Raw genomic sequence first — 27070 nt, 5'->3', positions numbered from 1 at the left:
CGAAATAAAGAGGTAATCTTCCAACATAAGTGATCAATACTCTGTAATGTCAGTATCCTTCACGCAATACCACATCACAAAAAAAAACAAAAAACACTACACTACACTACTAACATCCAATATTAGCTTCATCCTTCAGTGTTTCTCTGCTGCTTCATTGGCAGTCTCCTCACAACTGATGCTGCCATGGTAAACACAGGCTTTCCTGGAAGTCCAGCCCCCATTAGCCTCCACCCAATAACGCTCTTTCTCTCCCTCACACACACACATACAGATGCTCACCTCCTCCCAGAGCCCTTGTAATCCCTCTGTGACGTTGTACTTTTACACGCTGACACATCGTAGGTCATTTCCTACGTTTTCAGTCCCACTGGGATGTCTGGATTTAATATGAAGGCTGGTGGTCCACCCAGCTCAGAGTGTGAGGGCCTCTATTGCATGTGAGTCACTGTGATAGAGCTATGAGATCACAGTCTGACCACAACATGTGGACCTGGCTTCAGAGCTCACGGATAGTGCTCTGTGGTGTCGTCCACGTATAAAGTTTGACTGCATTCCTGTTGTTACTCATAAAACAGCCAAAGTCTACCATGCTGTGATTCAAGAGCACAATCATGATTATGATTACATACCCTTATGATGAGATCAGAATGGCTTTTTGAACTGGGTTCAGTGAGTATTTGGAAAACAAAAGTTACATTTATTTTAAAGTTATTAAACTAGAAAGCATAATACTGGTCCAAAGATTACCACAATTAATGCCAATCCATCCTGTTTTGTTAGTATTTTGATCATTAATCCCACTGGTAACATTTGTGGCCAGATTTAATTTTTGAAATATACTTAATTTGTTCATTTACTTCGTAAGATGATGTCTGTGTCCAAACTCCAATAAGGAAAACATGTCATAATACAGATTCTCTCTCTCTCTCTCGCTCTATATTTATATATAGATAGATAGATATAGATAGATAAGGATAGCTAGATATATATCTATAGATATCCATCTATAGATATCTATATATATAAAGACGTGTCTTTACCATGTACTTACATTAAATTATTGTTAGTTTCAATGTACTTATTTGTGTTCATGTTGTATTGCAAAACACTTTAGCTTCTAGGGTAGGGGTAAGATTAGGGACAGGTTTGGTGCTATGGGTAAAGGTCTAAGGGTAGGTTAAGGTGTAAGGGAAGGGTAAACCATTGTTATGACCCAGACCTGTTTTCCCGTCTTGTGTTGGACTCTTATTTTGAAGTGTTTTTGTGTTCAGTTCCTGTTTCCCTTGTTGTCTTGCCTGCCTTGTTTGTTACCATATTTATTCTGATCATGGGCGGCGCTAGGGAGGGGCTAGCAGGTGCTTCAGCACCCCCAAGAAACATAAAGCCAAAGCACCCCCGATAGCACCCCCCAAAAAAAATTCTGGAAGCAATTATATTCAGGCTGTATTCTATGGAAGCCCTGAACCGCATGGTGAAAAAAAAAAAAAAACGTTTCTCGTTATTTCTACATAATATCTGTTATTTCGACACAAGTCGTTATTTTGACAAATTAAAAGGGGACATTCTAATCTGCATTAAGCCACATTAAGCATTCTTATAATGGTTTTCTATGGGAGGAAAATGCTTAACGTGTAATTAAACGCGTTGCGTTCATCTTCTGGGCTCATCTGATTTTTTGTACACAGTATAGCCTACTTTATTATGATTTTAGTAATGATTTCAGTTTGTCATCAACCAATTGCCTGGATTTAATAAATAAGAAGCAAAAATAGCAGACAATATAATAATGGCATGGAGGCGCCGGTGCGGTCACTTGCATTGCTCGTGAACAGGTTAATCATAAATTAACCGAAACTCAGCGTATGCCTCACAGACATGAGAAATATATCTATAGAAAGCTTGAAATGTCTTTAAACGAAACAATTCAAAACGAAAAGAAATAGGCTACTCTCTGATTATGTAATCCATTATGTGCATTTCTCTCTATAGGAGCAACTACGGAGATGGCGATCGTCAACTTCATCTTTGCAGCCGACACTGACACAGAAAACACTAGTTTATTAATAAAAATCAATGCATGCGTGTCACCAGATTTACAAATGCACATCTTGCTTACACATACACAAATTATGTTGAAATAACATTATTAATAATAATAAATCTTTAAGAATATTTGATTGAATGCTGAATGTTGTGCTTGTTAATTATAATAAAATTAAAACTTTAATTGTGATAACTGTATATTAAATCTTGAGCAGCCAAGTTTTGATATATTGATATATATATATATATATATATATTGCGCAGCTCCCCGTCAATCATCTAGCACCCCCTCAGCACCTGCGTTAAAAATGATCTGGCGTCGCCCCTGACCCTGATTGTTCCCAGGTCTTGTTTGCCAGACACCCCTTGTGAATAAATACCCCAGGGTTTCTCATGTTCTTTGTCTGGTGTTGTCCTTCTATGTTTGTGCTTGCTGTCAGTTTCGTTTGCTTTCCTTGCCCATGTCTGGATTTATCAGTTTTGCCTGTATTTACTTTATGTATGTTTGAATAAAATGTTTGCTGCATCTGAATTTTACTCTCCCTTGTTCCTCTGAAACAGCCATCGTTACAACCATCTACTTATAGATTAAATTAATTACAGACAAATGCAGGTGTTTTTTTAATGCAAGTACAATGTAAAATACCTGTAAACAATAAGTGCATTGTATTATTAATTGCAATGTCAGTACAAAGTAGTTAAAGACACTTAATATAGAGTGGGATCAAAAAGGCATGCAGATGGTTTTATTGGACTATCCAAAAAGTAAAATACAAGTGCTCATATATCTGAGAATGATTTGAGAAAGAAATCTCAGTTTACCCACTGAACGTTTATTTCTATGATAATAGAGTTGCTACACTAAAAGACAACACTTTTGGGAGGATACTGCCACTTAGTGGCAGATCGAGAATATTACAAGAGGGAGGGAACATTTCACATGACTAGTAGAACAAAAATTATTCTGGGGTCTCTAGTTTCTTTCACTATAGTGAGGACATTGCATAGACTTCCACTGATTTTATATCAGTTTAAGGATATTTTCTACCACGTTACCCAACCCCTACCCATCACAGAGACTTACAAAACACTAGATTTTAAAAAATAAATATTTTTAACTAGTGAGGACTGCCACAAGTCAGTTGCCACAATATTTCACTAAATCAGCGAGGACACTTAGCTCTCATAAGTGCTGCCAAACCCCACATACACACACTCGGTTTCACTATCTTTGTGGGGTATATTCTAAGCCGGTATATTCTATCCCCTTACACTAACCCTAACTGTCACAGAAAACATTCTGCATTTTTACATAAAAAAAAAAACAAAAACATAATTTAGTATGTTTATTAATCCATTTCCCTCATGGGGAACGCTGACTGGTCCTCACAATGTAGGTGATCTCAGGTTTTACTAGCCTTGTGTCCCCACAATGTAATATAAACCTGTACACACACACACGTACACACACACACGTCTGGTTCACTATCTTTGTGGGGACTCTCCATAGACGTAATGGTTTTTATACCGTACAAACTGTACATTCTATCCCCTTACACTGCCCCTGCCCCTAAACCTACCCATCACAGGAAACATTCTGCATTTTTACTTTCTCAAAACAACTCATCCTGTGTGATTTATAAGCCTTTTGAAAAGTGGGGACCGCTGGCTGGTCCCCGATTTATAAGCCTTTTGAAAAGTGGGGACCGCTGGCTGGTCCCCACAATGTAGGTGATCTCAGGTTTTACTATTCTTATGGGGACATTTGGTCCCCACAATGTAATATAAACAAGGGCACACACACACACACGGAGAGAGAATACCATTCTAAAGTTGGTAAAAAGTTTGCATCATTTTAAACAAAGAATTAAATAACTTACATGTGACCATATAAGATTTGTTTGAACTCATTGTCATATCATTAGCAAAAAAAAAAGAAAGAAAGGTAAACAGGGAATTGCAGGAAAGAAATTTGAAAAAGCAAAACTAATTTATGTCCATTTATTTATTCATGTGTTAACATGTATAATAAAATGAAACGATTTTAAACTTGTAACAAAAATATAAGAAATTCTCCGTCCAGAGCTGTTACATTAAATACAATTTTAGCCAAAGTTCTTTTATTCTTCAGTCAATTTAGTGCTCTCGTCATTTGACACACCGTCCTCGACACAACCGTATCACAATGCTTTTAACGTCATAATACACACAGCAAAGACTTAAAGAATTAAGTTATCACTGAACCTATTGTGTGTATTGATGTTACACAGGAAATCACAACATCATTACTGAATATATAACAATTGCTCTAGGCAGACAAAAAAAAGTTTTACATGTTGCTACTGTATGCGATGGAACGAAAAATCCAACACATAAAACACTGCTTTTGTTCATCATAGTCAGTGTTAGTAATTACACCACAGTACATCCAAAACATTAAGGCACGCACACTCTCACACATACTAACTTAAAGTAACACTTTAAAAGGCAAAGAGGAGGCTAACAAAAGACAATTGCACCAACAAAAGTGCTCATACACACTCGCACGACATCTGAGGATGACCACTTACTTTAGACACTAGCAAAAAGATGCGCCTGTGAAGGGAAAAGCAATTACTACTGCAGTGACCCAACAGCAAGACAGCACAAGGGAAAGAGAGAGAGGGTAGACCAGCTACAGGTTCACTATGTGTACAGCTGAGGTGAATGTCAATGTAGGGAGTTCTCTCAGAATCCAGAGGGTGTAAGGACGTTCATGTCCCGGTGTTTGAGTTTGTGAGGTCGGGTCACCTGTCTCTTCCCCTCCATGGTGGGGATCTCCATCTTGGGGGGAGCTTTAAAGTTGGGGTCCTCGGCCAAGCGGGTGGCCTGAGCCTTCATCACTTCCATAGGGGTGGGTTTCTGAGCTCCCTTATAGGACTGCAGGGCAAAGCCCCCTGTGAACACACAGGAATAACGTTGGGTGTGTTGACACGGATTAGAGGGTGAAGTCCGATGAACTTCCAACAACTGAAGCACTGCATGTGTAAAAAGCTGCCTGCAGAGCTTTAAACCGTTTTATACAGTGGCTAGTTCTGGTCCTTGAATTGGATTGGTCGAGCAGTGTTTGCGTAGTAGAACAGAGTTGGTTAATACATATAGATGAAAGGATTTGGATAAAGCTGGCTGGTCTGAATGATGTAAAAAGGCACAGAAATGATGTGAATGATATACACTACTGTTCAAAACTTAGGGGTCGATAAGATTTTTCTGTTTTTGAAAGAAGTCTCTAATGCTTATTTAATCAGAAATAATAATAATAATAATAATAATAATAATATTACAATTTAAAATAACTTTTTCTATTTAAAGATGTTAGAAAATGTAATGTAAAGCTGAATTTTCAGCATCATTACTCATGATTTGATGACTAGATTTGCTGCTCAAGAAACTTTTTTTCTTATCAGTCTTTTGTAACACCATAAACGTCTTTACCGTCAGTTTTGATTCATTTAATGCAACTTCGCTAAATAAAATAAAATAAAAAAGTTTGAACGGTAGTGTTATACCTCACATCTCACCTGAATAGATAGCTGGTTCCTCTTAATGAAAAATGCAAACAAAGTCCAGCAATGTTCAATAAATAGTTAAATCATTAATAGTAATCAACATACACATAAATAATTCTTCTGCCAAGTATGTATGCATGTATGTATGTATGTATAATGCATGTGTGCGTGTGTGTGCGCGTGTACATATTTCATAAACTTAACTGTCAGCTATTTTCAGCTAACAAACAATCTGTCAAATTAATACTGATTTGAGATTATGTGTGTATATCAACTATATTACAAAGGTTTCAAAGATGACTTATTCAATCTGTTTTTTAAATGAGCTTGATTTTTTTTTTTTTTCAGCACATGGTTGTTTTCAATCAGTCTTTGAGGAGAGTGAAAACTCAAATGAGTAAACTGGAAGGTAATGTGAATAACAGATTTATTCCCATTCTTAGTAAGAGCCTGCCTGATGATAAAATTAAGATTTTACTGTAAATACTTCAAATTATGAGTAGATTGTAGATACATTAACAAGGTTGGGAGCAATGTGCTGGATTGACAAAAATCACCAAAATCTAGCCTACTGTTATTATATTATTACCGTTATGATGATAACATGAGCATATCTGATCGACTCATGCTGTTAGAATGGATTATTTGAATGCAAGTGGGTCATAGGGTGATTTTGATATTTAAAGAGAGTATGCAGAAAGGTTTCTCTACATGTAAAGTGCGCCGTGTGGTTTACCTGTCATAGCTGAATCTGTACCTGGGTCAGTGGTGGACTTGCTGACTTGAGGCCGAGGTCCAAAAACACCCCAGCGCTCTACATGTCCATCACCTGAAGCCAGATCTATACTGGAGCTAGAGCTGGTGCTCATCTCAGAGCCTGTGAGAGATGCTGTGGAGCCCTGACTAGTGAACCAGCCCCTGCCAAACACACACTCAAAATTACAACCCACAAAATGATGAATGCAAAACAAAGGAGGTGAAGCTGCTGACTCATTCAGGCACCTGCGTTTCTGCTTGGGTGAGGATTGAGGGGTCCCAGAAGGCGTTGACTGATTAGATGAAGGCTGTTTCTCTTCTTTGGCATCCACACTTTGCATTTGAAGCTTCTACAACATCCAATACACACAATTTATGCTTTTTAAAAAAAGACCTGTATTGGAAAATGTCAGACCAAAATCGATCCTATAACATTTGGAGCTGATGTAAAGAGGATCTCTGCCTACATGCATTGACTCTGCCAGACGATGGTATCGGGTCTCCTCTGCATTCAGGCCTTTGTGTGGAGTGTAGCCTGTATCGGTCAGTCCTGCCTGCTTCTCAAACTTGTGCATGCTCTCCTGGGTCTGCTCTATAACGTAACACAACAGGTCCAATTAGGACTAAACTAAACTTTCCACTAAAGAGCAGTTAACACTGTGAAATATGATGCATGAGGCAGTCATCGTAACATTCTTACTGATGATGAGGGAGTTCATGACAGACGAAGCTTTGGCTTTCACCACAGGTCCTGCAGGTTTAGTGGATTCAAAAGTAGCAGTTTGTTTTACCCCTCCTTCTGACTCATCCTCCTAAACGTATACAGGAAATACCAGAAGAATTGTTAGCATTAGTCTTAAACTGTGGTATGGAAAATATATACAGTCATGTGAAAAAGAAAGTACACCCTTTTGAATTATATGGTTTATGAATCAAGGCTGTGCGATTAATTGATTTTTGATCAATTAATTGAAAAAAAATGATTATTGTGCCGCTGCCATATTCAGCATTTCAATTTCATTCCTTCCTAAGCCACTAAACTTAACATCTAAATCAGCGAGTGTTGTAAAACAGTCTACCGTTGCTAAACTGTGTGACATGCCTAATTAAACAGTGTCATTAGTGCATTAAGCTGTGATAGAGACACTGTTAGTGTTACCCCAGCAGCTTTCTGTGCCCGTGCTGCGAGATGGAGTAGAACACGCATAAGCGAAGTATACTGTGGGCTTCGGATACGCGCCTAAATGGTCAAATAACTTACACACAAAAATGGCAAAATGCCGCTTTGGTAAGTATCCTCGTAAACACACTCGTTTATGTCTTAAGTAAACAGTTGAGAAAGAAAACGCATGTGTAACAGTATAATAGATCCATTCCGTGCAGCTATTAAAAGTGACAGCAGCCCTATATTACTGCTTCGGTCTGTGTCAGTGTTAACAAAATACAAAGATAAAAATCCCTCACTGCTTTAGAATAAATACATTTTGTGGCTTAAATAAGGATTCATCTATATTTAATGTATACAGTGAAGACAATGCAGTGTTATTTTATATTTGAATGCTTTATTCAATTTCTGTTGTAGGCTATTACTTGACTGATTACCAATGTTAGTACATCTTCCTGAAAAACTTAAAGCACTGTTTATTTAATTTGTATTTTAGTTCTGTTGTATTTATTTGTCCATTTTCTTTGTAATCTTAAAAAATAAATCACAAAATTAAAAAATAAATAACAAAAGCAGACTAAATTTTAACTGATAAGATGAATCTGAGCTTAGTAATTGCCCTATAGTATCAGCCTACATTTGATTTACCCCATTAGAATAGTCCCTTTACAGTTATTGCTATCATTAAAAATACACTTACTTGTGCCTTGTTTAGAATTTTAAACCTACAGTACATTTAATGTCCAAAAACAAATATTTTAGCCAAATGTATACATTTAATATACTTTATTATGTCTTTCAATTCAAACACATTTAACACAATTATACAAATGGACATTTCCTTTAAAGACAATATTTTCCCCCCAATAATTATTCCTTATTTTTCATTCGTTTTTTCTTTCCCTTTCTTTTTTTCCCCCTTTTTGTGATCATTTCTTAGCGTCTTTTATGAAACAGGCCTCAGGTCTTTAAATTAGGTAAATACAATCTCAGACAGATTACACAGTGTCATTATTTATTTAACAAAAATAAAGCCAAAATGGAGAAGCCATATGTGACAAACTAAGTATTGTTTATACTTATATCATTATCACAAAGTAAACATTTTCTATGACTTTATCATCTGTGTCGTATAAATTTTATACGACTTTATCAGTTTCTCACATCTTTGTGGAAGAATTTTGGCCCACTGTTCTTTACAATGTTGCTTCAGTTCATAGAGGTTTGTGTTTATGCACAGCTATCTTAAAGTGTCATGAAAACCCCCTGTTTTAGCCTGGTCGTTCACACCTTCGAGTTGGAAAAAGTCTCAAGAAATGGGTGTGTAAAGCTGTGGAAAAGTGGGAGTGTACTGTAGAGGGTGGGAAGAGGGGAGAAAACAACCAAAAAAAAAACACAGACCTGCAACACTCATTATACAGACACATTAATATTAAAATATGATCTAAAAAAACAAACAAAAAAAAAAAAACCTGTTTACGGGTTAAAAACTTGACCTTGAACTTGAAAAATTAAATAGAAAATGTTGAACTCATCACAGCGTTCCGCACAGAAATCGCACATGGCACGCTGATGATGATTTTTTCCTCAGAATTTGACTTTGTAACTCACAATTGCAAGTTTATACATCACAATTCTGAGAAAAGAAGTCAGATTTTATCATTTATTTCTCACAATTGTGAATTTATATCTCGCAATTCTAACTATAACACGAAATTGCGACTTTATACCATGCAATTCTGACTTTATAACACGCAATTGTGAGATAAAAAGTCGCAATTGTCTTATAAAATGTTTTATTCTGTGGCAGAAACAAGCTTCCATACTGTAGAGTCTGAGAAGTAGGCCTAGTTTTTTTGCATTTTCTCTGAGCAGTGCACGGTCTGTCTTTGGGGTGAATTTGCTGGGACGTCCACTCCTGGGAAGATTGGCAACTGTCTTGAATGTTTTCCACTTGTGAATAATCTTCGTCACTGTAGAATGAAGGACTTCAAATTGTTTAGAAAACAGCCTTGTAACCCTTCCTAGATTGACGGGCAGCAACAATTGCAATATTGCTGATGTCTTTCCTCCTTGGCATTGTGTTAACACACACCTGAATGCTCCAGACCAGCAAACTGACAAAACTCCTGCTTTTATAGAGTCAGTCACGCTTGCTGATGATCAATTAATCCAAGGCATTTGATTAGCAGTGCCTGACTCCAACTTACTCTCTTTAATTCCTATGGAAGCAGTACGGGTGTACTTAGTTTGTCACAAATGGTTTCTCCACTTTGGCTTAGTTTTTGTTAAATAAACCATGACATGGTGTAATATGCGTCCCGGTGTCATGTGTTTATCTGAGGATGTATTTACCTAATTTTAAGACCTTCCAAGGGCCACAGGATTTTTTTTATTATGTCTGATACATAATTAGGCTTGGGTATCGAGTATCGAGTATCGATTGGAACCGGGACTAGCTTTGCGATTTTCCCGGAATCGTTCAAAAGTTTAAATTTCGATTCCTAGTTTCGATTCCCAGTCTGCCGACCGGAAGAAGACACCGCTGTTAGGGGCTGTTTACACCTGGTCACTTCATGCGTTTTCTCAGATTGGATAGCTATCTGATTTATCAAAACGATTCCATTTACACCTGGTCACATAAATGTGTTTTTGCGAAACGGATTTAAATCCGATCTTCAATTCCCGCGCTATATGCAGATTTAACGGAGTGCACGTCACTGAAAGCAACAGATATGAGCTGCATTTTATTGATCATCAGCTAATTTCAAAATCAAAGACCGCAATAAGAGAGAGTGGCAACAGCCCTGGTAAGACCATTTCTTTCTTTACTTTTAATGATGATGATTGTGTGTTAGCGTCTGCGACTTACTTTCACTTTACTTTGCGATAGTTTGCACGTTGGCTTAATGAACAGATGCTCAGCTTCTCATCTGCGGTGACGCGCGTGTTCCAATATCGTCCTATCTGGCTATTACATTACATAGCCTATAACACGCTCTCACACGTTTATTTATTTATTTTTTTGCATTTTTGGGAGGAGGACAATTTACATATGTGGTTTCAACAACCAGATGCATTTACACTTGTCCAGTTTCGTCTGGAATGCGGCCCAGGCCACCTCCTGAAGTGGTTTGAGCGATTGGATTCATTTTACTCACGTTCCCCTATTAACTCACAGTGCCTCATAAAATGTATTCAGAGCAAACAACCCTGACGTTAAACCTTAAAAACGTACTTATATGATGTTTTCTTATTCTTCGGTATCTTGCAAGTTACAACCATATTATTCTCTCGTCCTCTTCGTTCGTTTGAAAACTGCGCGCGATGCCGGCGAACGTAAAATAAATAAATAAATAAATGATGAAAACACATTTAAACATGAGTGTAAACAACCTTATTTAGTCTATTTTACCTGATAGCCCATTTAGGTCAGACTATTTCCTTCAGAAAGACCGTTGGTTAGCTAGCTCATTTAAAATATCCTAAAAAAATTGTTTAAAATAGATTTGATATTTATATTGTACTGTAGTTGAAAACAGCCCTGTGAGAAATTCATAGTAAAGTTCATAAAAAGTAAAAAATTCATAGAATTAAAATTGATCTAAACTTTTTTGACCCTACCTCTTAAAAGAATCGGAATCGAGAATCGTTAAGAACCGGAATCGAAACATGGAATTGGAATCGGAATCGGAATCGTTCAAATTCAAACGATACCCAACCCTATACATAATACCATAGAATTCAAAAGGGTGTACTTTCTTTTTCATATGACTCTATAATGTGTGTTTGTGTATTGTATTTGCATGTTCATGCGGGCAAATCGGTCAAAGAATAAGCAATGCACACGAACCTCAGCAAGTCGTGCAAACTTCCTCTCCGGTATAACAGGTCGCCTCCACAGGTTGTTAATATTAATGTCAGTTGGAGGTGGAGACATAGGCCGCTCAAGATTATCATCATAGCTGAAAGCTCGACGGGTCATCCCAACTGGGATGGACATCCCTCCGAGGAGTCCCTCTGAGGAACCTGGACCTGCTTCCAGGGCTGAGGTAAAAGAGACACATTATTTGATGCATTTAAAAGTAGAAACTGGTGTGATATAACCATCTACAATCTATTAAACGTATTGAAAATGTAGGTTAATGTTTAATACCCTTGACCCCTTTCACTTTATGCACTACAACGTGTAACATAAACAGGTCTAAATCTCTCCTTTACCTGGAAGGTCTCCAGGTCTGGACATGGCTACTGAATGAAGTGTTTCTGTTAGACCAAAAAGTGAAGACAGCCTGGACAAACCCAATCAAAGCAGACTGGATCAAAACTACAGATGAAATAAAGAGAAAGGAACAAGTTACACATTAACCAAGCAATATTTGATTTTAAGGCCAAAGAACCATCCAGCAACCTCAGATTAATCATTAAAGAGACACAGTTCTTAAATCCTTTGGTAGTGTTCAATTGACCCTCTGCATCATTGTGCAAGTGACTGACCACACAACAACAACATCATTACCAATGAATGAGTGGCTGAAATTCCCAAATCCCAGATATTATACAATTTATTACAACATTACATTTATTATTGTATGTAAGGAATATCATACAACCATGACATTTTTCATCCATGGTTTAATTTATATAGCAAGTACACAAATTATATCGTGCGGCACCTGATTTAACAAAAATAAAAATGCAATGTTTTGTTGTAAATGACTTTGGATTTGAAAGGATTTATGGTTTTATGAATTCATGTCATACAAACAAACAAGTAACGTTAATGTGGTTACATTCATTCATGACATCTGAAAAACACATGAAATGCATTAACTTTACCTTTAATAGCATGAACTGAATTTTGTTATAAATACTGATATCGAATGACATGGAAAAAATACTGTCATAATATTTTCGCCCAAACCTATTCACACAATTTCCAAAACATGTGTTGTCCACTATTTAAACGTATGTTAACACTTACCGTGTCCAAGATAATTATACTTTATTTAAGACCCTATTTAACTCTTCTTTATCATGCCTTTTTCAATAACAAATATGATTGCCTTTGAATAAATGAATAAATGTCGGTCATGTGGAAGTTCTCTAAAGTAACTATGTATATCCAAGACCATATGCCTTTTAATTTAGCATTATAAACATGACATTATTTCCTAGCTGAGTGTAAAGTTGTCTACGCATATATGTTCAGATATCAAAAGCATATTTGTTCGTCTCTTACCTGTTAAGGGCGGCTGGATCACCACTGCTAGAGCACAGGTTGATCTTGCTGACAAGCTGAAGTTTGCTCAGTCAGCATTGTGGGACGCCAGGACTAGCACAGCCAGTATAAGACAGAAAAAGCTGGAGAAACAGGAACTTATTGACTTGACTGCAAGACAAACCTTTTGTCTGAGAAGATACCACGTGTGATAAGAAATGCATCTGAACACGGTCTATAATACGACTAAACACCGTTGTTGAAGTGATAACGCAATGCTGGGAAAGGGATCACACCAGCTGTCTGTCCTGATGTTATGTAATCCTGTTCTCTTTCACAGTAACGTTACTGATTTCCGCTACGTCAAAAGCCAACGCACTAGCGTTAAACACAACAACACGCTTCTTTTAACAAAACATTATTTCGGCTAAGTTTAACAATAATTGAAATACTGAATAATACCCCACATTTTAACAAATTCGACAACATTTGTTGAATCGTATGTAGATGAGCCTACTAACGTTAGCTGTTCAATCCAGTTTCGGCGACCTGAAACCGGTTTGAGGGATGCGCTGGCGAGCTCAAGTCTTCCCGCACCTCCTCTACATCAGCTAACAGTCCAGCCGAGGTACTGAGGACACGTTTAATCGAATGGTTAAATTACACATCACATATGTTTGACAAGAGTTGGCCTTTATATCTGCCATAACTTCAACTTCCTTAAGGTCTCTGACAATAAGCCAACCACGACAACACAACTGGGGCTGCAGTCCCCCAATCTCGCGATACTTTGATTTGTTATCATCATCATAGCAACTGCTGCAGTACTTCAACTAGCCGCACGAGGCAGTAAAAGACCTAAAATAAATACACAGCAGCTATGAGAATCAGAAAGAGATTTATTGCCAAGTATGTTTAATCACACATTGCATAGCTAATGATTACTATGTGATTATTTCATAGCTATGCAAGTTAATTCACCCAAACATAAAAATGAGTTATTTACTCACCTTCATAGTAGTAAACCTGTGTACTGTTCTTTTTCAGCATTACATGACTTTTTATTTAATACATCCCTTCTACAGTATAATCCAAAGAAGAGAACTGCAAGTCCTCAATGGACAAACCAGCTGTCTTGTGGTTAATATTTATTCTACCTATTCCATGAATACCTATAGTTCTCATTTCAGCAACATTATTGCATTTTTACAATCTTTCTGGTAGGCTATTGTATTATTGTATTATTATATGCATTGTAATGTTTCTACTGTTTTCTTTTTTACTTTTTCTTTCCTCTCTTTTTGCTTTTAAGGAACTAGAAGATTGTTACTGTATGGGCATACATTTGACACCACCAAAATTCAGTAATGGCACCAAACTAACAAACTGCGTGTGATTCTTCAGTGATTAGTAAGAAGCTTTTGTTTCCATTGGCACCCTCTGGAAATGTAGGGCCTCATGTACTCACATAAGGACTCCCAAGGAACCACATGAAGCCACAAGTAAGTAGGCTATAGTTCCCCCTGCTAGGGCTGTGGTGGGTGGTGCAAGGGACCCTATAGCGCCTTAAAGGAGGGTGTTGTGTAGTGTGTTGGTGTTTGGTGGGGGATGTGGCACAGGGATTAACACAAGGGGGCTGTGGTGGTTATTCTCACTAATCAAATGAGCTTGAATGGTTTATAGCATCCCACCAAATCCTAAACACACATACAAAATAGCAAAGAACATAAATTTCGGAAAATTAAAGCTACAGTATGTAAGATTTTGTCATAAAATATCCCCAAATCACTTGTACAGTGTGATATATTTCCTGCTGTGTACTTACAATATCCCAAAAGTTCCCAAAGATTTTTAATTTCAGAGAAATTCCAATTTTAAATAATGGCTCGTCCCTGTGCCCTGTCCCACTTGTCGCCTGTCAATGTCGCCTTTTCCGCTCGTACTGCCATAGTAACCAAGGCAACAGAAGTAGACAACTGCGTTACATCTAGCGGCACGCTCACGCTGTTGTTTCGTTCAAACATCATAGATCATGGCAAGCATACTTTGGGACAAAAGGAGAAATAAAACAAGGATCAATATCAGCATGGCGTTTTTGAGATGCCAAGAGCTCCACGTCCGTGACAAACTGACAGAGATCATGTAAGCAAATGTAGAGGTGAGCAAATGTACATAAAACTAATCAATGTTATATAGCGCAACATGATGAAATGTTAGAATATGATCAGTATGTTATTCTAATGTTGATCTAGCTTACTGCTAGTCTCATACAGATAAACTAACACAGATAAACTAACACATAGCATTATAACTTTCAATACTCTCAAATGTAGTTTAGTGTGATAGTGTAGACCAAGTGAAACAGCGCTGCGTTACCTCACAAGTTTCATTCGTCTAATAAACTGACCTGTGTGAGTATTATTCAGCACTTGCGGGTACGTTAGTTCGGTAGAATGAAATGTCCTCATTCCTTTAAAGGTGCATTGCGCAAGTCTCTGAGTTTTTGCAGAACTATGCCCCCTTCTGGCGACACGCGAAACTGCAACCAGAGTTGTGCACGCGGTTACGTGGAGTTTGCGTTGGGGTTTGGGATGAACTAGAAGCCAGACTTGAATCCATCTTCTACTTTTGCAAAAGTCGCTTGAGTTGTCTTCGCTGATGCGGATAATGGCGGCGAATACACAAACCTGCCAGACATAGCCAGGTGAGCGTGAACGCGCATGACGTCATGCCCAGTCGATTCCGACCCGAATCCCTCTTATTTATTTTACTGTACAGGATTATAGAGGCAATCGCAGTGATCATAGAAGGGCTCATTCAGCCCATCAGGCAATTGTTTAAGCATGTATGGGTTAGAAAAATGGGTATTTTTAACATGAAATGTTGCACAATGCACCTTTAACGTTATATCCGCGGGACTCGCGTGTGGCGCTGATATCTGTCTCTCATTAGCAATCATGACCTGCTTCATACCACAGTCATGTTAAAAACATCAATGTATTCACTCATCCATAAACATTATTAGATCCTTCGGCATGACGGCAAGTTCCATAATTCCGCTTATGCATCATCAACATACGCCTTTGTTATTGTAAGAGTTTAGCGACCCCTAGCGGCGAAAAAAAGTATAAATGAGTTAACAGTTAACCAAACAGTTAACTGGAACCATTGACTTCCATAGTAGGAAAAAAATATATACTATGAAAGTCAATGGTTCCAGTTAACTGTTTGGTTACTGACATTCTTCAAAATATCTTCCTTTGTGTTCAGCAGAAGAAAGAAATTTATACAGGTTTGAAACAACTTGAGGGTGAGTAAATGATGACAGAATTTTCATTTTAAAGTGAACTATCCCTTTAAGCATACCATAGCAAAACAGTTCAGTAATTTACAAAGCACATTAAAAACTCCAAATATATTTAATTGTGTAATAAGCTAACAGAACTGATATGGTATGATCCTTGTGTTGTTGCCTTTCCTCTTATCTGAGTGAGCTTTACAGTACATTTAGGGGATTTTTCATCTTTTTCAGCTCCTCTACACTATGGGGTTCCTCAGGGGTCTGTTCTATCACCATTGCTGTTCCCATATGCTTCCTCTGAACTATTTTTTTCAGAAATGTAATATCTCCTGTCATTGCTAAGCTGATGATCCCCAATTTTATTTACCTATAAACTCAAACTGGTATGTTGGAGTGCTTTGAGGTAATTAAAACCTGGATGGCTAGTAACTTTACGCAGCTTAATAAATCCCAAACCGAAATGCTGATCCTAGGCTCTCATATAGCTCTGCCTCAGCTTTCTAAAGATCCCTCTCAACTAATGCTCAGTCCCATGTAAAAAAAAAAACCTTAGTGTCGTTCAACACATCCTAATAGACCTTATTCACAGCAGCGCCATCTTTGATTTTTAACCGAATGAAAGTGAGGCTATGAGGGATAGACATAGGCTACATCTCTTCAGTGGGTCGTACTATTATTTAATGTGTTTCTGGATCGTTCTGCAGACGAAACACTGCAAAAATATCTTTCCATGAAATTTCAGGAGACAAAAAACTCCAGACAACATGAGTTATGGAAAATTATAAGTGATCTAGCAGTTTTATACAACGGATGCCACTAAAAACAAGTCCCTCAAATCCCTCAAAGCGTCGTTTTCATGGCGCTGCTCTGAATAAGGTCTATTATTTTAATAAGCAAATCAGTGTAGTGCTTAGGGGGAGCTTTTTCCATCTTAGGGCTATCACTTTCTTATTCCAGGAAGGACTTGGAAATAATGATTCAATCTGTCATGTATGACGTGTACTTGTTGTATTGTAATAATGGAGTGAACGCTGTGGGGCGCTATTTATTACATCAAGGCTTGACTACTGCAACACACTTTTTGTCGGTCTACCACAAAAAAGAGGGAGCACATTACCCCAGTTCTTGCCTCTCTTCACTGGTTGCCAGTGAAGTTTTGTATTGATTTTAAGATTCTGTTGTTTGTGTAAGGCTTTGTCTGGGCTAGGCTGGGCTCATCTTCTGTTAGTTGTCCCCCGTTCTAAATGCAAATCTAAGGGAGATTGAGCTTTTGCGGTTATAGCCCCAAGTCTCCTGTAACACATTAGGTGTGTTCCTTCTCTGCCTAGTTTTAAATCAGCTTTTAAAATGCACTTTTTTTCTTGAATGTTATAATTGATTGAAATTGTGTGGATTTGTTGGTTTATTGAATCTGTGCTGCTGTAATTAATTCCTAAATTCTGGTTTGTTTTGTCACACGTTATCTTGCCTGTGTTCCTTTTGTATTGGTTTTGCTCGTCCTCTAATTCTGTTTCCTGTTTTTTTTTTCTTTCTTTTGCTGTTTTTAGATTGTTTGAGCTGGCTGATAGTTTGCCAGCTCAGCCCTGGAGTTTTGACCCTATTGCTCTTCCCAGACCCTACAAGCTTGTCACTCCACCTTGGCTCGTTGACTAGTCAGCTCCACCTTGGCTCCTCGCCCCCTACGGCTTCACCGGGCTTCTTCGTCCCTCCAGCTACACTTTGGTCAGTCGTCACTCTGCCATCACCATGGACTTACGGGCCTCCGTCTGTGACTCGTCCCTCCACCCATTTTGGCTCTGCCTTAGTCTTCGAGCACACCAGCTCTGCCTCAGTCCTCTGGCAGTTCTGGTTTGTTTTGTCAAGCGTAATCTTGCCTGTGTTCCTTTTGTATTGGTTTTGCTCGTGCTCTAATTCTGTTTCCTGGGTTTGTATTTATTTTTGGCCGTTTTTAGATTGTTTGTGTGTCCAGTATAAGCCAGGAAGGCCATTTTGTAACCCTGCCCACACTGCCCAGTCCTCTAGCCCTCTCTTCACTGACTGACATCAGCCCTTCGTCTCCACCTACCCTCCCTGTTCAGTACATCGTGGATCCGCCTTGGGCTGATAGTTTACCATCTTCTTGTCCCTCCGTCTCTGACTTGTCAGTCGTCACTCTGCTGTAACCATGGACTTACGGGCCTTCGTCTTTGACTCGTCCCTCCACCACTTTGGCTCTGCCTTCCCTTCGGCTCCACCTCAGTCCTCCGGCAACCTGTCTTCGCCTCAACTGCTCGTCCCAGTGTCTCCACCTTACTCTTCAGACCCTTCTGTGTCCCCTGGTCTCTTCAGCTCTGCCTGGGTTTACACCTCTGCCAGCTCCGTCTCAGACAGTCTTTCCTCTCGTTCCGCCTACCAAGTCTCCACCATGTCTCCACCCTCCCTCAACCCTGTGTCCTGGTCGTCCTGCTGAGGGTTCTGCCCTGCACCTCCACCTAGAGGTCCAATCCAGTCCCAGTGTCTTCTGCCTAAGCCCCCTCCCACCCTCTGTGGAAATGTAAGGGATTCCTGAGTTCTGGTTTGTTTTGTCAAGTGTTATCTTGCCTGTGTTTGTTTTGTATTGGTTTTGCACGTTTTAGTTGTACTGGGTTTGTATTTGTTTCTATGGGTTTTCTTTGATTTGATCATCATGTGCACCTGTTGTTCATTTCATTGATTAGTTTGCCTGGCTATTTAAGCCCTGCTTTTTCATTCACTGTCTGTTCTCATCTGATTTACCAGTTGTTCTGTTCCAGTTGAGTCTAATCTTAGTATCGTGAGTGTTTTGTTTGGAGTTTCTGGTTAATAAAATAAACACTGCTGCATTTAGATCCGTTTTATCTCCTTTATTGCAACCAAAGCTGACAGCAGCACTTACACAACATGTGTTGTATTTAAATTTGCTTTAAAAAATAAATGTATTGTTCCAGTGAGGACAATTTTGCCACAGCATTGTCATACTATCTAGTATTTAAAGAAACAACTCACGGCTGTGTTTTAGCAATTTACAATAAGTTACTTAAAAATACTAATCAAATTAATTAGTATTAAAGGGATAGTTCACCCAAAACTCCGGCGGCTCTGGGGGTTTAATTAAGGCCTTCTGAAGTGAAGCGATGTGTTCGTGTCAGACAAATATCCATATTTAAAACTTTATAGACTAAAATAACTAGCAGACGGCTGTACGCAAGTTGACTTGCGCCAAAAGAGTAACCCTTGAACTTGACGCACAATGTAATGACGAACGCGGTTGTCCATTTGGTCTGAACCGTGAGAGGCGTCAAAGCTTATCCTATGTCATACACAGGGTTTCTCAAACTCGGTCCTGGAGGGCCACTGTCCTGCACAGTTTAGCTCCAACCCTGATCAAACACACCTGAGCAAGCTAATCAATGTCTTCAGGATCACTAGAAACTCACAGCTAGGTGTGTTTGATCAGGGTTGGAGCTAAACTGTGCAGGACAGTGGCCCTCCAGGACCGAGTTTGAGAAATCCTGGTTATACACATACATCGTCAAGTGTTACTCTTTTGGCGTATGTCGACTTGCATACGGCCGTCTGGCGGAAGCTAGTTATTTTAGTCGATAAAGTTTTAAATATGGATATTTTTCTTACACGAACGCATTGCTTCGTTCACTTCAGAAGACCTTTATTAACCCGCCAGAGCCGTTTCAAGCACTTTTATCATGGATGGATGCGCTTTGATGGACCTCCAAAAAAATATACCCATTGACTCCCATTATAAAGCTTGGAGCCAGGAATTTTTTTAATATAAGACTGATTGTATTCGTCTGAAAGAAGAATGTCATACATCTAGGATGGCTTCAGGGTGAGTAAATCATGGGCTAATTTTCATTTTTGGATTAACTATGGATTAATTATTTGGATTAACTATCCCTTTAAACACAATAGTAATGTGTAGTACACATTATGGTATTGCTGTTAGGTTGCTAAACCATAATGCTCATTAGCTTTTTTGTTGATCAACAAAATTGATTTAAATGTATTGATCATCATGTTAACTATTTTTTTCCGATCAATATTATTACTAATGAAATAGACTACTTATTGTCTCAGAAGACTCTGAGAAGAACTTTTTTTTAGATCTAGTTGACGGAACAGAACCCCCCACCCATAAAACACATCCATACATAAAACACAGATTTTATTAATTTAAAAAAAGTGGGGAAGAAAAGTACAAGGTTGCTGAAAATGTACAACAGGTTCTCCTTTTCATATTTTGTAATATACAGTTTCTCTCAAATCATTACATCCATAATAATAATTCAAAGAAATTTATTATGCATGAATACAAAATAATTTACAAATTCACATGCAACTGTACTAATTAATCTTTTAACAGTAAGACAATCTCAAAATACTGAAACACCAAATCAATGCAGAGAAAAACAAGTTTTCTGGGTGTGTACAAACAGTCTTACAGATAACAGTGCAGTTCTACATTGGCCTTTTGCCATACATGTGAATATCAAAATGATGTAGGTCAGATTTTTCATTTTATTTTCTGTTGCTGAACAAAGGTGATTCCTAACCAGGACATTTAATCATTTATCCTCTTACCAGATTACTCAGTTCATTCTACAGCTGTCACACCATGTTCCACTTTTAAACTGCAAAACAAGGGCCTGAAAACAAACATAATAGCTGTTTCAACATGATCTCATGTCATTTGTCCTTTGTTGTCAGAAGATGGAATTATCATAGCTTCTTGTGTAAATACCAATATGTTAAAGTGAACTAAGAAGGGTTTGAGACTATATAGAAATAAGAGTTGGACATATTTATTTATTATACAGAAAGGCGCCCTAATCCAAGTCAGATCTTTTGCTGAACCTGTTTCCCCAAAATCTTGGAAATGCCATCAAATGTTCAATAATATTTCAAGTAAGCATGGCATATTCATTCTGTATCACAGTAGCTGCCTAATTTGCAAATTTGCTAAAACCCGGGTGTTCAAAAAAGTGAGATTCTTATCTGTGAATATTATGCATTTCTGTACCACTACATTGTGTTGCGTATGTTAGAACTGCAATTGCAATTATATATTAGACCTACAAAATCTCACTAAACAATGTTAAAGGCATCCAAAAATCAATGTGTTTATTGATCACAACTGGACATTACTAGACTGACTCAGTCTTATTGACATTCATAGTAACTCTACACTATGGTGTGGTATCGACATGGCACCATCTATAGGGTTACGGTTTTAGAAATACACCAAAAATGAATATGCATATAAACCTGAAGTGCAAAGTCATAATTCCAAAATAATCCACGTTACTCTACGTGATGTTTAGCCTCACCGGAAAGAGATTTTAGCAAAAGCAGATTACTTCTCGGCGATGGCGGGCAGCATGCAAGCGCGAATGCGGGCTTCCTTCCACGCGCTGCGGCATTCTGCGATCCAGTGGGACACTATGGTCTGTTTGTCCATGCAGCGACTGCTCTTTCCCCTCCAGCCAGCAGGGGTGCCGTCGAGCTTGTTGGGAATGCCGTTGCGCGCAGCCAGGCCACCGTCGTCCAGCTTCTTCCTGCTGAGAGGTGACCGCTGCAGGACCGTCGCTGCAGTGACTGTCTCAGCCAGGCAAATCTCTGGGCAGCTGCTCTTGCGCGGGGCGTCAGCTGGCGAGGAACAGCACGGGTAGGTGTCGCTGCGTGGCCGACGAGGAGGAATGCTCCCCCTTCTGGTGGGGAGCGCTATCTCACCTCTGTGGCTGTACAGGTACTCCAGCGGATCTGCAGGGCTGGGGACGTCATCTCTGCATCCGTTGTCCTCCTCTGGGGCGGCTTGGGCCTGCAGTGGTTCTGATGGAGCAGATCTGGTGGTCTCTTTCTCTTTATGAGCTTGTTCAACTGTCTGGTCATTGCCCGTGGAGGTGTGGGGCAGTGGGGACTGTAGGTGCTGGCGCAGGCGTTGCAGTCGTAGGCAGGGCTTTGGGGAATCCAAAGGGCCGATGGAGAGGATGTCACAGTCGGGCTCATGCAGAGGGAAGGTAGGCCGGGCCAGATGGCAGATGGAGAGGAAGTAGTCCTGTGTGGTGGTGTGCTGGCTGTTGGTCTGGTTCAGGTCCTGTACCAGCTCCTCATAGCCCTCCCTGATGGTGGGGAGGCCCCGTTTAGCCAGTAATCTGGACCTGGGACGCATGACTGTAAAAGCGGAAATAGTACTTCATTAAATAGATGTACATGATAGGAAAAAAGGTTAGGGTCCAATTCTCACTATTAACTAGTAGATTATTAGCATGCATATTACTAGGATATCAGCTGTTTATTAGTACTTATAAAGCACATATTAATGCCTTATTCTGCACAACCATATTCTACATCCTTAATCCCCTTCCCAATACCCAAACTTAACAACTACCTTACTAACTATTAATAAGCAGTAATTAGGAGTTTACTGAGGCAAAAGTCATAGTTGGACCCTAATCTAAAGTGTGACCGAAAATTAGATAACATGCTTTACCTAACATTAACTAACAAAGCAAGACATTTGCTACAGTATCTATTAATCCTTTCTAATTAAAATTCAACTGTTCATTGTTATCTTAGGTCCATTAAATAATATTAGATAAATGTTAAAATGAACAAACTAAGATTAATACTTTTTTTGTAATTTTGTTATTATTAGTTCATGTTAACTAATGTAGTTAACTCATATTAACTACTCATTGTAAGGTGTTACAGATTACTTTAATATCTCAGTTGTTTCGACATAAGCAATGAGATTAAAATGGAGAGCAAATGGAGACTTCGCACTTGAAGGTGTGGGCAAATTTGTGGGCAAAAACAGTCTTTCGTCAATAGTGTAGTGATGTATGATGCACAGTTCACACAGAAGTCAAACCAAGCAGCTTTCTGTTGGTCAGCGTGACGAATCTGCACGACAAGCTTGAACCTGTTGCAAAATCTGCTCTCAGATCACACTGATTCCTATTGAAATGACTATTGTGTCTGTGAAATTCACTAAACAATATATGTGACCTCTAAATCTCTTGGTTAAAAACATTAAGGTTTGTTACATGAAGTATTATTCTTCTCTCAAATCAGCTGTGGAGGCAGCATAGGGTGGCAATGTTCGACACGGAGCGCTGCCCCCACACAACATGCCATTCCTCATCTCTGACTGTTCAAGCGAAATCACAAAATAAACTGCAACCAAATACACCACTGTTACTGATATATATCTGCTGACAAACAAACGAGATGGAAATGTTTATAAAAATATATATAAAAATATATATTTTTTTTAAATAAGTATTATATAATTTTAGATACAAAATTATTATAAAAAATATATAATTCACTATAAACCCATTTGTATATGATATGCTCAAGACCGGAATCACTCTTTAAATATTCAAGTTCAAATTATCTGGTCTATGATATCCACATTATTAGTATCCTCTTACTAGTCTGTTTCTCTTAAGGCATTTTAGACAATTTGAGACAAAGTCGATTCAAGAGAATTCCTGATCTAGGAAAGAAAAACCTCTGAATAATACAACTTTCTCTAGGGAACCATAACATGTATTCGCAATTCGCAGCCATATCATTTGGTTTAAAATAAGGTTCCTTTAGTAAACATTAGTTAAGACATTAACTAATAATAAGCAATTCATGCAGTATTTATTAATCATTCTTACGTACATCAAATTCATCAGCATACACACATACTCTCACTCACAGACCTCTAATGCTTCTCTTATTGGCTTTGACCCACATTATTTCTGTATTCATAATTAATAACAGCATCATTTCAGAAGTTGTTATTACCTGCTCAATCCTTCCTTAATGATGCTCTGTACAGTAAATGCCAGAAATCAATGTATATAATGGGAGGGATTGGTTACAGGAATATGTGCAAGCCCAGTCTCCATGACAACACCTCTTCCCATCACATCCCAGACTGTGCTCAGATTTCACAGCAATCGGAGAGCACATACATAGACACACACATAAACACACACACACACACACCGTGAAACAGCTCCTACACCACCCCCTGCCGCCCCATGCCCAAATCATCTGAACACCCCTCTTTATAGTGGCGGACCAATGTAAACAACCCAGCACCAATTCCCACCCATCCCTATTTTCAAAAAATGTGAAATTTTCCCAGATTTCCTACAACAATCTATGAAGGAAAAAAGAACTGCAAAATACTTCCAAAATCAAAGCAGATCTGTCTTACACATCCCATTACGACGGACATCTGGCGTGGGTCGCTGTTTCTGACAACAACAGACGAAATTTAAAGTATCTCTGGCCCTAATCCTAAAATAAATTTGGAATTGTCGGATTGTGTTATATGTGAAAACCTGAAGTATAATGTAACCATACCCTTTCCCTGGTTTGAATTAAGGCCAGTGGTGTGAGTGGCGTCCCACCTGAGATGGGTCTCTCCGGCTGCCTGGTTTTGCTGTGGATCTCTTATTCTTCCTCCACTCCTCTCGTCTCGTCTCCTCTTCCCTGCCTTAGCTTAGAGCCTCCAACTGCTGCTACACACAAAAATAATGATTTTCCTCCCGTCTCTCCCTCCCTCTTTCTCTCTTGCCTGTTTGCTTGCTCGCCCTCTCCCGTGCGCCTCACTCTCTCTCCTCCCTTGGTCAGTGCTAAAAATAGCACCTTCGTTCCCATCCCTGTGGCTGCGAAGAATCATTTGCAAAACGGATTTTTACCGGTGTGGTGGGGAGAAAGAAACAGGAGAGGGGGAGAAGTTTGTATGACAGTATGGAAAAATAGTCGGAGAAAAAAAAAAAACCCTCCTAAATCATACCCCTAAACGATAGATAGATAATAAACAGATTGTGATGACATTTATTAAAAGAACCCTAAAGTTAAAAAGGGACATGATGCATATCAGTATTAAAAATACACTAATTCTGTGGGAGACCCAGTTGGTCACACTTTACATTATCAACCTTATGAACTAACTTTAAATGCAAGACTATGGATTCACTGTGTAACCACATGTTGTTCTGGAAAATTCCCACATTTATATTTACAGGTTTAGGAGTGAAGGCAGTGTTAGGGTTAGGATTATAAATGTTAGAGTTAGGTTTTAGGTTAATGGTTGGGTTATGGTTAGGGGTAAAGTTAACAGTGTAACTACAAATGTTAATTAAATGCAAGTAGTTTAAATGTAACTAACATGGTTAATAGTAGTTCTGCCATGACAACTCTCTGAGAGATTGTTATGGTAATGGATATGGCAATGTTAACGTATTTGGCCTTGGCGGAATAGATCTGCTACGCTGCTGCAGATATAACATACATGAAATAACCCCCTGTAGTAGATCTATATAGGTGGAGCTGGGGAAGAAGAAGGGTTTCTGGAAGCGCTTTAGGCTCAAGCGGTTGAGGCGCAGCTCATTGGCTGCTGATGCCACAGCAACCAATCAGCTGTGCTATGTAGATAACAATGCAGATTGTTAAACTGAGCCATCAGCCTGCGCCATCTAGTGTTTCATGACAGAACTTTGTATTTAAGGCTACCTAAAACAAAGTGTGACCACACTGGTCCATTCCTGATACCAAGTCAACAGTCATAATTTAGTTTTCCAATCTCATGCATTGCTCTCTCATGGTTGCTTTTTTACAAGGAGGAAATGAGCAAGTAATTTTAGAGATATGCCTCTATTTTTTAACCTTGGTTTGCTGAGTGGTGCTCTTATCTTGAGTGAAGAGAGTGTTTATTCAGCTATATATAGCTCCGTCTGCAGGTATATTGAGCCCTCAATGACCTTTCATCATGTTCATGTTGCTGTCAAACAGTGGAAGGGCAGTAAACTTGTGAGCATCAAGATAACAAACAGCACGACTGTATAGGTGTCGATTCCCCACACGAGTATAGACTGTACGTGCAATGGAAAACTCAAGAAAAATACTCAGAGTAATCTTTTGTATACTATAGTAGTCCTTCTCAAGCCAAACTGAAATACACTCTCAGAAAAAAAAAAAAGAAGGTATAAGCTATTACTGGGACGGCACCCCATAAAAAGGTTCTATGTAGGTATTTGGTACTAATATGTACCTTTGAGATACTAATATGCACTCTTTAAGTACAAATGTGTACCTTCTGAAAGGGTACCACCCCAGTGACAGCTTTTGTAAATAAACATGTTTTTGTTGTGCAAAGTCCATTACCTGTGATGGTGGATAGCTGTCCCGTATATTCCACGTTTGTTGGATGAACTGTTGTAGTTATCAGATGATATCGTCAACATAAGCTTCATAAAAGGTAGACTGCCCTGTTTAAGCTACAAACATCATGTTCAGTCTTAAGTGTTTGTCTGACAAGGAAGGGTGTGAGAAAAAGAGAGAGGGAGTGGAAGGGAGGGACATGTTGAGAGGGAGGTGGTTGTTTTGAAGGTGGAGCAGTTTGGAAATAAGCACGTTTACAGACCAGCCCTGTTAAATTCAATATAATCCCATTCCATTTATCTCACTTCTGGTCAGAGGTCAAATGAGAAGATTTTCAGTCTGCTCTGACTGAATTCACTCCACTTAAAGCAGAGTTATTTTAGTATCAAGCGTGCAGCATAACACACACGACTCAGAATGACTGCAGAAAGGGCAACTACACTTTAACATAAACAATTCCAGACAAGAAACAGAATGAAACACAGGTTTTAAATACAAGGGCAAACAAAGGCAAACAAAGGGAACTAATCAAGACCAGCTGAACAGAATGATTAATTAATGGGTAACCTAGGTGACAAACTAGGAAATCAGATCAAATAATGATAGGGAGACAGAACAGAACTGAATCAAAACACACTAAACAAAACTATGAACCTGACAGATATTATATTATAGTTTTTTATTAATATTTTGAATACGTTTTATTTTTATGTTTTCCATTTTCATTTTAGCTTTAGTAAATTTGTTGTGCTGACTATCTATCTATAGTTTTTATATATTTGATTTCACTTTTATTTTATTATTTTAGTAAATGAAGTTAATAAATACATAAATAAATAATGTCTTGG

The 27070-nt window shown here is 38.6% G+C and overlaps 2 protein-coding genes across 7 annotated transcripts; both read right to left on the bottom strand.

The window, feature by feature from the left end:
- Nucleotides 1-4033: 4033 nt before the first annotated feature.
- Nucleotides 4034-13518, bottom strand: kiaa1191 (KIAA1191 ortholog). Of its 2 annotated transcripts, none has more exons than XM_084387781.1 (9): nucleotides 13258-13518; nucleotides 12758-12879; nucleotides 11737-11842; nucleotides 11369-11562; nucleotides 7051-7162; nucleotides 6818-6942; nucleotides 6597-6700; nucleotides 6331-6512; nucleotides 4034-4982 (listed from the first exon to the last, which is right to left on the bottom strand). In XM_084387781.1, the coding sequence occupies exons 3-9, from the start codon at nucleotides 11759-11761 to the stop codon at nucleotides 4774-4776; spliced, it is 951 nt and encodes a 316-aa protein (XP_084243907.1). In that variant the 5' UTR covers nucleotides 11762-11842; nucleotides 12758-12879; nucleotides 13258-13518; the 3' UTR covers nucleotides 4034-4773. The 2 variants fall into 2 exon arrangements, with proteins under 2 accessions (XP_084243907.1, XP_084243908.1); XM_084387782.1 differs by having other exon boundaries at nucleotides 6352-6512.
- A 6665-nt stretch (nucleotides 13519-20183) lies between these two features.
- Nucleotides 20184-26688, bottom strand: LOC311276920 (uncharacterized protein). Of its 5 annotated transcripts, XM_084386938.1 has the most exons (4): nucleotides 26226-26687; nucleotides 24467-24577; nucleotides 21380-22223; nucleotides 20203-20698 (listed from the first exon to the last, which is right to left on the bottom strand). In XM_084386938.1, the coding sequence occupies exon 3, from the start codon at nucleotides 22219-22221 to the stop codon at nucleotides 21406-21408; it is 816 nt and encodes a 271-aa protein (XP_084243064.1). In that variant the 5' UTR covers nucleotides 22222-22223; nucleotides 24467-24577; nucleotides 26226-26687; the 3' UTR covers nucleotides 20203-20698; nucleotides 21380-21405. The 5 variants fall into 5 exon arrangements, with proteins under 5 accessions (XP_084243062.1, XP_084243065.1, XP_084243061.1 ...); XM_084386939.1 differs by lacking the exon at nucleotides 24467-24577 and having other exon boundaries at nucleotides 20202-20698; nucleotides 26226-26688; XM_084386935.1 differs by having other exon boundaries at nucleotides 20202-22223; nucleotides 24467-24574; nucleotides 26226-26686.
- Between the last annotated feature and the right edge of the window lie 382 nt (nucleotides 26689-27070).

Source organism: Rutilus rutilus (genome assembly GCF_951802725.1).
Source record: "Rutilus rutilus genome assembly, chromosome: 18".
Lineage (NCBI taxonomy): Eukaryota > Metazoa > Chordata > Actinopteri > Cypriniformes > Leuciscidae > Rutilus > Rutilus rutilus.
The sequence above is the reverse complement of the archived record's forward strand: the minus strand, read 5'-3'. Positions and strand labels throughout refer to the sequence as shown.

Excerpts from the sequence above, each read along its gene's own strand:
- kiaa1191 (XM_084387781.1), bottom strand. The coding sequence starts at position 11,761 with ATGTCCAGACCTGGAGACCTTCCAG. Across the intron at positions 7,163-11,368 it reads AGTTTGCACGACTTGCTGAG|GAGGATGAGTCAGAAGGAGG; the intron begins GTTCGTGTGCAT and ends GTATACGTTTAG. Across the intron at positions 6,701-6,817 it reads GTCTGGCAGAGTCAATGCAT|AAGCTTCAAATGCAAAGTGT; the intron begins GTAGGCAGAGAT and ends TGGATGTTGTAG.
- LOC311276920 (XM_084386936.1), bottom strand. The coding sequence starts at position 22,221 with ATGCGTCCCAGGTCCAGATTACTGGCTAAACGGGGCCTCCCCACCATC.